General features: G+C 45.6%; 1 protein-coding gene across 1 annotated transcript in view; it reads left to right on the forward strand.

The window, feature by feature from the left end:
• The window catches only part of Sse (extra spindle pole bodies like 1, separase), a 74,069-nt gene that overhangs the window by 53,862 nt on the left and 7,055 nt on the right, over positions 1 to 13,152 (forward strand). Inside the window, exons 22-25 of the mRNA XM_077627194.1 lie at positions 621 to 740; positions 2,553 to 2,720; positions 8,690 to 8,866; positions 10,892 to 11,112. Coding sequence (XP_077483320.1) covers positions 621 to 740; positions 2,553 to 2,720; positions 8,690 to 8,866; positions 10,892 to 11,112 — 686 coding nt within the window. The remainder of the gene's footprint in view (positions 1 to 620; positions 741 to 2,552; positions 2,721 to 8,689; positions 8,867 to 10,891; positions 11,113 to 13,152) is intronic.

A 13,152-nucleotide genomic window follows, 5' to 3' on the forward strand; every position in this document is an offset into this window, starting at 1 on the left:
AGGTTTCTCAGTCCATTCTTTATGGTTTTGAAAGGAACTGAATCATATTTTTGGATCTAGCAGATTTTTCATTGTTGGTGGTTCACAAAGATTGCACTTTTCTCGCTGAGACCCAAGCTACTTTTTTATTACTTTTTTTTTAAACAATGATTACAAATCCCACAGTCTTTCATAAGCTCAAAAGCCCAGTCTTTATTTCAAGATGATGTACTCTAGATTTGTTTTCTTTTTACCGATTGTTTGACTATATGTAAGTGCTAAGGTAAAATCAAAACTTAACCAAAAATATTCCTTCCATTTGATACTTCAGTTCTGGGAGTGTCTGTGCATCTTAGGCCAGTGTTTGTTTGCCATATTCTGTTGTTCTTCACTAGACTGTTGCTGATGTGACATGGCTAAAATATACCTTATTGTGACCCTTGCACATAAACAAACCATTTTGGCATTATCCTTCCTTTCCTGTGCATTGAGAAGCACTTCCGGCATGCTAAAGAACCCCAGGTGGTCTAAATTAATAATGGAGCCCCCCAATACAGCATCATTCATAGCCCATGTGCTGCTTTGGAATGTTAAATCCCAAGTACCATGCCTAAATCTCTCCTGAACTTGTACTTTTGCAGTTTCACAGAGTCCTGTTCAAGGAATTCAACACCATCTTGGACGAGAGCACTGCAACCACGAAGATGACAGAACCACCCGTCTGGTGGTCCATGCGACATTCCTTGGACCAGCGGATGAAGGTAACCACATTTCTCACATTTCTTTTTTATTTATTTATTGATACTGTTGGCCCATGGGGCTGTTACAAGGAGGATTTTTTTGTACACAGTTACAGCGTTACACACTGCAAGCACAAACGCAATAGGGTAGAGGAGAAAATATGAGAGCTGCACACAATACACAGTACATACAAGTATGCACGGCATCACGCACATTAATAACACAGATTTCAAATTTAAAAAAAGGAAAAAGGTGGTGCACGCAAAAAAAAAAGTGCTAATACATGAACAGTTTCTCCAATACAAGACAATGGAAATTGGATATAGAGTAGAATCTTGATCATACAAATCTCACAGGGCCACGAAAAATATTCGTGTCATCCAAAACGAACAAAATTCATGTGCAGAGTTTATGCAGACTTGTTTTCAGCTGACAGGGTTTACTTCAGCAGAGGGTTTCAGCTGCGGGGGGTCCGCTGTACATTGGCCGGCATCGGCAATGTATGGCAGCAAGTACTTGGTACTTTGCGCTCGAGATCTGGTCGCGGCTCGTGCGTTCATATAATTCGCAACGTTGTGGTGTAGGGGGGCTGTTTGTAACATCAGAATTTCTGCCCATTGCACACAGTTCACTCTGGCCAAGGCATTTTACGAATTCACATCATCCCAAAAAATTCATTACAACCAGGCTCGTATCGCCAAGATTCTACTGTACTATATAAACCTAAAAGCTACCATTCGCAGCAAGCTAATTCAATACAGCTCTTGCAGATTTGTTTGTGGAATCTATTTTTACAATCTGTCATGGTAACAAATTCCATGCTTCAATTGTATGTGGGGAAAAAAATTCTGTTCTCGCAATTATAGGCACGATTTGATCGGGGTGACTGTGTCTGACTGGACATGATGACCTTCTTTTAAAAAGATATATAGCGTTCGGTGTTTAAATTGTAGTTTATGTACATCAGGTGGAGAAACTTCAGTGTAGCAACCATTCACCATTGGAATAGCTTTGGTGTGTTCAGTTCAGTTAACATGGCTGTGACTGAATCTAGTGTGCTGTATTTAGAAAGGATAAATCTTGCTGTTTGCCTCTGGATTCTTTCAAGTTGATTGACTTAGTTCTTTTTATGTGGATTCCATACAACACTAACATATTGTAACGCGTATTGTAACGCATGTACATACTTGGGTACATGTGGTACTAGGGAGAAATATGTTATGGCTACTGCATTGTATCAGCGGCAGCTCTATCCCTGCGGTCAACATGCAGACTTTATGATGCCGCATCCCCTCGCGCACCCCGGCAACACAATTTAACGATAATGTCTCAACACACCTTTTGGAAGTCAATTCGCACGTGAGTTTTTGTCTGACTGTTCTCTCATTTAATTTCCATTCTTTGCAAATATCAATAGCGATGCCGTCTACAAGCTCAGCTCTGAATACGTCCATTTAAGCGTTAGTCACTTTTAAATCTGAAGTCTGCCAAATTCTCGTAAAATAGAAACCAAAAAGTCCTACCTCTATTTATATTCAATAGCCAGCAAGCTATGGCGCACATCTGAACTGACCTTTTACAGTTAACACTGAATTTGAAAAAAAAAAATGAATTTTTCCGCAAATTTTTTTTTTTTTCTTTTCAAACTGAAAACTTCAACCTCTGTTTATAGGACAGGATCAAAATGTCAGTTCGAACAGGCTACAAGTTCAAATTAAATGAAATAACGACAGTCCACTGTGTCATGTATGCAGTTGTTGCTTGATTGTTTTAGGCACGCATGTTGTGGCTGCTCTGCCATGCACTCATGGACCATTAACTTTGTGCGGCAGGACGTGCTGGACAGCATGGAGAACACGTGGATGGGCTGCTGGAAAGGGGTTTTTCATGGCAAAATCGTCGATGCTGGTGCGTACAAGGATCTGAAGGACACAGTAGCCCAGGTGTTGGCCAGAGCGACCAAGTACAAGTTGGAGTGCTGCAGCAGCCGGCTTCTGGAGGTGGGCTCTTGGCTACTAGGGCTAGGTTTTCCTTCCTGTGAGCACTGTCTGGGCCTGTTTTATCGTCGTTGCATGGGGAAGGGTGACGGTATGTACATACAAATGTGTATGGTCATGTATGTAAATATATATGACCTTGCCATTGATGGATGAGTGCAGACCAATTTGTATTATGCACTAATTTTGAGCATACTTTTCCCTACGGCACCAGTCTGCTCTGTAGTGGCTGCAGGTACAGTTTGTTGGCCAAGAATGGTGTTAAGCTCGCGCCCTGAGAGCAAAGGTATGCAATTGTTGGAACTTGGCACACATGGAAGGCTGGGTATAAAAGCATGTGCATCTAAAATTGATCAGTAAATGCCAAGGGGTGCCAGCTCCAACCAGGCAGTGATATCTTCATGTCTCTTATGAAGCATCTTTGAAGGCTGTGCTTGTAATTCATTGTTTGCACATTATCAAAAAATAAGCACATTAAGAAACGTGATAATGCTTAGTTGAATGCCGTGGACTTTATCTAGGGCAGCCTGATTTTTGCACTGTGGTAAGGGCAGTGTGAAGTCTGCATCAGCAAACATTTGACCAGCTTAGAATATTTATGTAGCACTAAATTCTTTAGTTCTTCCTGAAGATGACCACTGCATACTCGGTTGCCCTTGCCCATGTAGAGGATGTATAGGCAATCCAGGCGAAGCTCCTCCTTGTGAGGAAAGGCACCTCCGTGCGAGTGCGGTATGCTCACCACTGACAATTGTATCCTCTTGTTAGTTGTTACCTGCCACGATACTCGAAGATAAAGCATTTGTTGATTTACTGGTTGTTGCTTCCTCATGGTGCACACGAGGGAGCTCAAAAAAGAAAAAAACAGGCCCCTGGCAATTTTCAACACCTTGATGGACAGGCACTTGCGCTAGACACACTGTTGTATACACAGTCAAGCCCATTTATAACAGCCGCAGATATAACAAACGCTCGCTTATTATGAACGAGTGCAGTGCGACCGTCGAAGCGTGCATTAGGGCAATGGCAATTCATCTAAGATATAACCCATACCTGTGGCTGCACGACTCGGTTATAGCGAACAAGGAGACGCCGCAAATTCCTCCTCCCTCGAGAATGAAGAGGTCATGCCTCCAGCAAGCGTAGAGATCAAAGAGCGTCTCTCAACCCTCGCAACACCCTCCTGGAAAGAACATGTCGACCGAACAGAGCAATAAAAAGGCGGCTTTAAACAGTAAACGCTGGCTAAGCTCACATCAATGGCCTACAAAGGCAATCATTGCCAGTATGCTCGCCACCTGGGCAAAGCCTCTCAAGTGGAAGAAGTACGGTGGCCACAAGACGGGCATTGTTGGAAGCGGAGGTCATGGTCGTGAATCAACGAACAGCAGCGATTTGGGAGTATGAATGCCTTGCTGGCCATGCTGGTCATGTGATATGTGTCGCCTTCGAGTTGGCTCTTACCACGTGTAGACAACATCAGACAGCGGGCAGTGCAGCTGCCACGAACGCTGCGCTACTTTTTTTGCTGCATGGGCCTACGAACGATAGACGAAGCTCACAAAAACGATAGATGAAGCTCAGCGCTGTGTTCGTCCTTCTTTTCCGTCTTCTTTTCTTTGGCTCTGTGCCGTTGCGCTGGAATACTATGAACGTGAATCAAGATTACCAACTAGCCCAAGAACTGACTCTACTGAAGCTCACAAAAACATGCTTCATCAGACGCATGTAGATTTGTGGCAACATGTAGTTGATGCATCGCTGGCAAGATGTTTCCGCTGAGGACTACGTTCCTGCAAACCACAACATCACACAGCTGCATGCACAGACTACACCACTGAATGCCCAGTATGAGCACTTCTGTTCTGCTAGGAAGCTGATTAATGTGGCTCACCTGCCACGAGCTGCCGTGGACGCTTCAACCACAATTAGTTATATCCTGCTTCTGAAGTTGATTGTTGGCAGCAAGGGTCTCAGCAAGGAGAGGACGACTGCCCTGAAGACCCTGGGAAAAGCCGCTTCAGGGTCTGCTTTGAATAAGTAGACGCGCATAACACTTTTTTTAACAAATGAACGCCACTTTTGGCAGATAATATTTTTGGCTGTTATACGGAGAGTTCACTTGCTACGAATATTGGATATGAAGAATGGAATCTGCGTGACCGTCATGTTTGTTATAAGTGGACTCGACTGTATTTCCAGTATGCTTGAGCAGTGTCCTAATAGACGGGGCACTCACAGCAGTTGAGAAACCAATCTTAAATTGAAACATGCTGGTTCACTGTTATTGACACCGGCGAGATACTTGCCTGCTGGCAAGAAGTGCCGTGCAAATACAGTGAAGGCGCCCCTGACCTGGTTTGGACATTTCAAATAAACAGGTGCAGTGCATAAAGTAATTTTGCTCATTGCATATTCATGACTGTTGCATCGCAACATGTTCACGTGCTCTTCGTCAACCTTACCGCTGCAAAGGACTTGTTTGGGTGGAATAAAGTGCTCAGTTCGCGTGCCAAAATCAAGCTAGGCAGAAGGCTTTAATTTTTACACTGTGCGGTTACGGCACTGAACATTTCGGTACTTTGGTTATCTTGAAACTGTTTATTATGAAATTTTTCTTCATTTCTATGGCTTCGTCTAAATGACAGTTTACTGTATGAGCTGCATGCATTCATGCTTTTCTCAATGATGGCAATAACCCCGGACCAGATCCATGATCACATCTGTTGACGCCCGCACAGCAAGGGGGGTAGGAGATGGGTGTGGGTTATGCAGAACAGCACAAACATTCGTTGTTCCATTCTCTTTTTAAGGGGGGACACGGGTCTTTGGGACCAAAAAATGACCATAAAGTCGAATTTTCGAAATTGGCATTTTCGGAATCTACAACTATTAATCTCCAGTTTCACAAATTTTTGTCTCCCAGAAATCAATATTTTTGCCGTATTACGAAATGTAAATCACCGCGTCACCCGATTTTGTGCATGAGCAGACGATAAAAACGGTGCATTTTCTACTCCGCGGAACGCTCGTCTCAGCGCGCCGATCGCAGCCATCTTGGTCTCGTTTGAAAGAAGACTCTCTGCGCTTCAATTTCCCGCCGCTTGTGCTTGCATGCCCTGAATGGCCGCGGAGAAAAAGAAGCACAAACAACAAAAAAAGCGCGAGGTCCGATTCGCTGATATGAGCACGTGACTGAAACGAGCCCTCCCATTGGCGGATTCTCGCATGCTTCGTCTGCTAGGCTTGCTGCTGGTCGCTGGCAGACGCGTCCCCGGCGCCATTTTGTTGAAAGAAGCGAGACCGACGAACAACGATGTCGCCGATTAAATTCCACTCGCGGCACAAGTTCGGTCAGAGGAAAAGAAATAAGCGAGTCAACAACCTTCCTTCACGTCCTGCATCATCGGAAAGCACCGATAATGCGCAAGAGCCAGCGGCCGGTGAAGCGGCGTTAGCGGACGACGAAGTAAGCCTAACGAGCTCGGCGACAGCTACGCACAGCGGCCGCATACGCTGCGACACCAGGATGCTACAGCGTTCGGAATTGCTCGAAATTGAAGCGAAAGCTAAAGAAAAGCTACAAGCTCTCGATTTGACTTCAGCAACGCAGAGGAAACAGGATTTCATCGGCAACTGCGACGATCGCCCGCTTCGAGACGCCAACGGCAGTGTACACGATACTGCGTTCACTGTTGTGAATCTGGAATCTTTCACCGAACTGCTGAGTGCCGTCAAGTGCAAGGTGTGTGGTGGAAACGTGAACGTTTCTAAAGGTGATCGTGAATACGGTTTAGCCGTGAGGCTCGCTCTCTTGTGCGTGAACTGCGGCGAGATTTCATCTGCGTGGAGTTCGCCGCGCGCTCAAGGAAGCCAAAAAATAAGTCCATTTACTGTTAATATTCGTGCTGCACGGGCAATGCAAAGTACGGGAAATCGGCAAACCGCACTGAACGATGTCTTTGCAGTAATGAATATCTCCCATAGAGGGCTTCACAGTAAAACCTGGCAAGGTTACATGAAAAACAAGCTGACGCCCGCGACAACACGCGCAGCCGAAAAAGTGATGATGGACAGCGCCCGTTCCGTTCGCGAGCTCTACACAGAGTTGCACTTGGACAACCCTGGAAATATCGCTGTCTCGTTCGACGGTTCGTGGATGACCCGGGGTCATTCATCGCACATCGGTGTGGCCGCAGTGATTGAGCTGTTCACTGGACTTGTACTAGACTATGTTGTGTTCAGCAACTTCTGTGCGGGGTGCAAGCGCGGGCCTACGGAAAGTGACCCATCGTATGAGGCATGGAAGAGCAGCCACAGGTGTCAGAAAAACACGGAAAAAAAATCTGGCGAGATGGAAGTGCAGGCTGCACTTGTCATGTTTCAAAGGTCATTAGAGAAACATGGCCTTCGATACACGACAGTTTTGTGTGATGGAGATAGCCGCACATTTCTGGCACTGCAGGAGGCTGATGTGTATGGTTTTATAAAAGTGCAGAAAGAGGACTGCACAAACCATGTGCAAAAGCGCATGGGCACGGCCCTGCGCAATGTGATTGCTAAGCACAAAGGCGAGGGAACAGAGAGCCTCAGTGGCAAAGGCAAGCTCACGGGCGACCTTGTGAACAAGTTGACTGCATACTACAGCTGGGCTCTGAAGTCTCACACCAGAGATGTCGAAGCAATGCAGCAGGCAGTGATGGCCACGTATCACCACGTTACATCAAATGATAATGTGTCAAATCACAGCCTGTGCCCAATGGGCCCAAGCTCATGGTGCCGCCAAAATGCTGCCGCAGCAAAGGGAGAGCCCACTCCGAAGCACAGATATAGCTTGCCATTGCATGTGTGCAAGGCACTATTGCCAATATATCAGCGCTTGGCAGACCGAAAGCTGCTGGAGCGTTGCCAGCGAGGAAAAACTCAAAACAGCAACGAGAGTTTGCACTCGCTAATATGGTCACTGGCACCAAAGGAGCGCCATGCATCATTATTTGCGGTTCAAGCCGCTGTTGCAGAGGCTGTTGTCCGTTTCAATGCAGGCAGTCTTCAAGCGTCTTCCCAAATACTCAGCGAGCTGGACATTAACCTTGGCCTAAGTAACAGGAAGAGGATGGCTGAGAAGGATAGGCGACGAACAACCGAGTCTATGCGCAAACGGGCCTCTTCTGCAAGTGTGCAACGGGCACTGCAAAAGCGGCACTCTACCCACAAGCAGCAGTCAGACTACATGCCTGGTGCTTATTAGCCCCCAGGAAATATAAATATGCAGATATCATCATGAATATTCAATAAATTGTGGCCCATTTGGGTTTTTCTCATTTTTCTCAATTTGCAAATTCTTGCCACCCGGCTGTTTTGGGACAATGATATCTCTGCATCTAGAGCAGATAGAGATGTAATTTTTTTTGCTAAAGGAAGCTTAAGGTGCAGGGGTTGCAATGTTCAAGACAGAATTCCCCTATCAGGCTTCAAAAATTAATGATTTTGCAAACTTTTGAATGCTTGACAAGCACATTTTGAACGTTGATGTTCAAAGTTTCATTAAATTACACACATGGATAAAATGGAAAAACTGCCTTGAACATTGCATTCTCTATTCATTAGGCTATGTAGCCATGTTTAAAAAATTAATTTTTGCCAAGCCATTTTCATTGTAGTGAGGTTCTAATTAATGACTAATTAATGTGATGTAACTTGGGTAATAACTAGCTTAGAAAAAAAAGAAAGGCATATTTGAAATCAGCACAAAAAACTGGGCAATATAGTTAAATTTCATTATTATTGGCATAGAAATAATGAAAATAGCTTTAAGACCAGTGTCCCCCCTTAAATTGCACATCTTGAATCACTCGTTTCCTATCACTGATTAAGCTAATCTTGGGTGTAACCTCTGGCTGTACTGAAGCTGGCGGCCTCTGCGATGTAGCAGTGAAATATATGGAGCCTCTCCAGTGTAGCATTTTATGCAGGCCGTGATTGACTCAGCAGCAGACCTGACCAACTACCAGCTGTCAGTGGCACTGTGTCAGCTGTTTGGCATCCGCAGCTCTCACCCTGCACATGGGGTTCTGAGCGATCTCATCCAGTCGAAAGCAAGCCTGGACTTTGACATACGTCGGCATCCAGTCATCCTCATCCTGGACAAGGCAAGCATGTGCTCTCCTGTTGAGGGCGTGGTAAAACAGCGTGAAGACAATAATATTTTGGGGAGACTGACACAAGAGCAATGCTGTGTTGTCAGTCTCTTCCTTCATCCTGTTCAAGTGCTCTCTTCATTGCTGGAGGGGCAACGTTTAGGAGTCCATTGCAGGGCTGTACGGCGGAACCGATATGCGAGCACTTAGTGCACAACTTTTTGCCGTGAAAGCAGCATTTGCAGGCATCGCGAGGGAATTTGTAAGGAACGGAACCGCGCTCATTGTAGCCCGAGCTGCCGCTTCTCGTTCATTTCGTGAGCTGCTGTCTCGTTGCGTTTTGCCAAGAGTGCACAATTTCATACCGCTTCAGAATTATTAAAGGAAGACAAAAAAACACTACCTGGAGGCATTAGTTTCAAGGATATCATTCTTTCATTTTGTGCAGATTGTTTTATTTTTTTCATATATCTACTTATTCCTTACCCTAACCAAAAATTACACTGCCTTCAGCAAATGTTTTTTTGCTTTGCTCACTATAGGTTTTCTTTAAAGCAGTATAGACACCTAACTTTTGGGTGCATGTTTACTTCTTTATAATGATGCATAAGGCATTATTATACATGGATTACCACGTGGTATTCTTCCATGACCACTAAATAATTTGTAATCAAATTTCTTTCTTGTGCTGTTTCGGTTTCAACAGCTGAACAATGACTGTGACGTCAAAGAGAAGTTATAGGTAGCGTGAGGCATGAAAAACTGCAATATAATCGGTGCTTCTACATTCGGCGTCATTCTGGCTCTTAAGAAGGGCTGGTTTCAGCACTTAGTGATCTAAAATAGTGAAGCAGCGTTTATATCGCAGTTTTTCGATAACACCTGATGTCAGGCTAGCTGGTGTTGGATCATATTTTCAGCAGCGCGAGCACATTCAAGGAAGGAAGAGGTGGATAGGAAAGAGTTTTTCTATGCCTCCCGTGACATATAACACTCTTTGACATCACAGCCATCGCTCAGCTGTTGAAACTGAAATGGCGTGACAGAAAAATTTGATTATAAATTATTTAGTGGTCGTAGGCAAATACCACATGGTGATTCATGCACAGTAGTGTGCTCTACATTATTGTAGAGAAGGAAACATGCCATAAAAATTAGGTGCCTATACTCCTTTCAGAACACTATAATAATGATATTTGGATACAGAGTTCGATTTTTTATTTTAGTCGGCTCACAGTGAAAATCTGAACTTGCTGGCTGCAACATCGAAATTTTGCTACAACTTCATTTTGTTATGTGCTGCAAAAGGCAAAATTTTGTTGCGAAACTGAATTTCTTCTGCTACACAAGCTGGAACGTCCGCTACAAAACCTGGAATTACTGCTACAAGTCAGTTTGTTCTGCTTCAAAAGTCGCTGCGAGAAGCCTGTTGTCAATTCCAATGCTGCATAAGCGTTAACGTGCACAAGGATTTTCGATGAATATTGCTGATCCTTTGTTCTCATTTCGCAGAATTTGAAATTTTCCGCCACAGAAAATTAGGGGCCTCGATCATAGTGTCATGCATGATGCCATCATTTCATTTTACAAACCAGCTATTGCTGATCACCCATTGTAACCTGAGCCACCGCGGTGGCGTAGTGGTTATGGTGCTCGGCTGCTAACCCGAAAGACGCAGGTTCTATCCCGGCCATGATGGTCAAATTTCGATGGCGGTGAAATTCTAGAGGTCCGTTTACTGTGCGATGTCAGTGCACGTTAAAGAACCCCAGGTGGTCGAAATTTTCAGAGCCCTTGACTACGACGCCCCTCGTAGCCTGAGTCGCTTTGGCACGTTAAACCCCCATACACCATAAACCATCATTGTAACCTAGGTGTTAGTGGCTGTGATTTTTACCAAGAACAAGAAATGGGCCGAGTTGTCTTCGAGGTCCCTTCAAAATCGGAAAGCGAAGCAGTACTTGCCCGCCAAATGTGTGCATGCTCGGCTTGCGCCCTGACACCTGTGTCACTCCGCATATGTATGTGGCTGTGCAGGCAGTGCAGGCACTGCCGTGGGAGAGCACTCCGATCCTGCTCAAGAACTCCGTAAGCAGGGTGCCCTCCATCAACTACCTACGTGCCCAACTGCTGCACTACCACCTGGTGGCCGAGAACGTGTACACCCAGCACGTGGACACAAAAAAGACATACTTCATCCTGAACCCCAGCAATGACCTCCCAAGAACCCAGGCCCATTTCGAAGGCACCTTCAGCAGGCAAGCATATCTGTGCACTGTGTGGCCGGGGCAGGCTTTTTGATTCTGCTGCAAGCAGGTGCTATGCTGTGCACCTGCACAATGAGCTGGATGCAAACTATAGATGATTTTGTAGCCGTCATCAAGTACGTTGCGGCTTGGGAACAATCTGTATGAAGCAAAAAGTAAAACGTAAGGTGTGTGGCAATATGCATTAAGTCTGCCCTAAGTCTGCCGTTGCTTTTGTCACTTAGCTTAGAGCGTGTGCGCATTCGTGTCTTCGGGGGAGCTGAAATAGTACTTGAGCTTGTTCACCCGCCTCACAGGAAGTGGTGGATGCCGTTTTAAGGTTAATGTTAGACTGTGCACGATACGATAGCTTGAGAATGCCTGCGGTCTTCACAAAAACAACTTTAAAAAAAAATGCATGGTGTGGAAGCTGGTCACACATGAGCTCACAAGTAAAAGTGTCACACACTGGGCGGCCAGTGACAGTAAAAAGAGTAAAAGAAAGCACATACACACTACACTAATTACAAGTTATGAAACTCTGTTTACAAAATGCATTTTGAGGTCATGTTGCGGGAGGTTAGGCTCAAGCACGGAGGAAGACTATATAGGAGTGGAAACTCCACTATCTGCAGCGACCAGAAAAGGTCACAAGCCCACGGCGCCACTATCTTGCTGGCGGCCTGGAAAGAAACTACTGAAATACAACGTCACGGCGTGCCCGCTGAAGCAAACACCCGTGTCGTCTGCTTGTCGTCGGCTTTGAGCGCGCGTGGGAGCCGCCTGCCCGGGCGCTGCATTTTTTTTTTTTTTTTTCCGCTGCGGCTTCTACGAGGCGCTGTATGGCGCCGCCACTGCATGCGACCCCGTCGGCGCATACAATTGTGACTTTATCTGGTCACCTGCACTCTGTCGCGCTGATGGGAGTTTCACCTCCTATATAGTCTTGCTCCGTGGGCTCAAGTAAATGTATATAACCTCTGTGTTGTGAATTCAAAAACATTATTCATGAAAGCTTTTTTTTTTTTTTTTGATGTTCACATGTCATAAAAGTCTGTCCCTTGATATTGCTTCATGGGGACTGAAATTAAGATAATTGGGTTTCTTCAATGATTTATTTTCTCAGGGGCGGTATTTGTTACTAATGTAGTACAGTAGACTCCTGTTAGTTCGAATAAACTGGATCTTGAAATTGAGCGAATAAATCGAGTCCTGTCAACATCAAGTGTACATAGAGGCTTTTATTAATTTCAACATGAAGTGACCAAAAATTCTGAATAGTTAAGCCTGGACTCCATGCAAGCGAAGGCGGCAGGCGACGCGAACCCGTGACGTGTGCAGTGGACTCCGTGCTTTGCGCACTCAAGCTTAGAAACACGCCCGTAACCTGTTCTCTCTCTTAAAATTTTGTGAGTGTGCCTCATGGTCAGGGCCAAAGGAATATTTCCTCTATGGCAGCGGTGTAGCGGCAGTGGAGATAGCCAACGGCGTGCTTGCGGAGACGAAGTCACATCACGGGTTCACGGGGGAGGTGTGCTTTCGTTCGGTGCCTGTGCACTCCGGCTTAGTAAAAACACTCTCATAAACTGTCACCACAGTTTGATTGTAAGTGAGCAAACTATAATTTACCAGTGAGAATGCGCGCCGCGAGTGTTTCTGCACAGTTGGAGCGCAGCGGCACGGTGGATCGAGCGCCGGTACCCGTGGCTCGACACGCATCTCTCCCTGCAGTACGCCTGCTCGCGTAGCCCGCTCCAAATGCTGTTAGCCCTCCGCACCCAACAAGTAGATTGTTTTAATTATTTAAATCATGCGGGTCTGCCTCTCAGCTACAAAACCAAATATTTTCTCGGCGGTGGCGATGACCAAGACGACGGGCGGGTTTCGTGAGATGTACCCGTGAGAAACCGTGGACAAACCGGAAACGGCTTTAGGGGGGCTCTGATTGGCCAGTCGCATGGGGGACTTCCGGGCGACGAGCGAAATTTTCTGTGGGTGCAGATCCGAGCAACATGGCAAGCGACACATGCATTTTGCTTCGCGCGACGGCGT

This window comes from Amblyomma americanum, chromosome 6 (genome assembly GCF_052857255.1).
Source record: "Amblyomma americanum isolate KBUSLIRL-KWMA chromosome 6, ASM5285725v1, whole genome shotgun sequence".
NCBI lineage: Eukaryota > Metazoa > Arthropoda > Arachnida > Ixodida > Ixodidae > Amblyomma > Amblyomma americanum.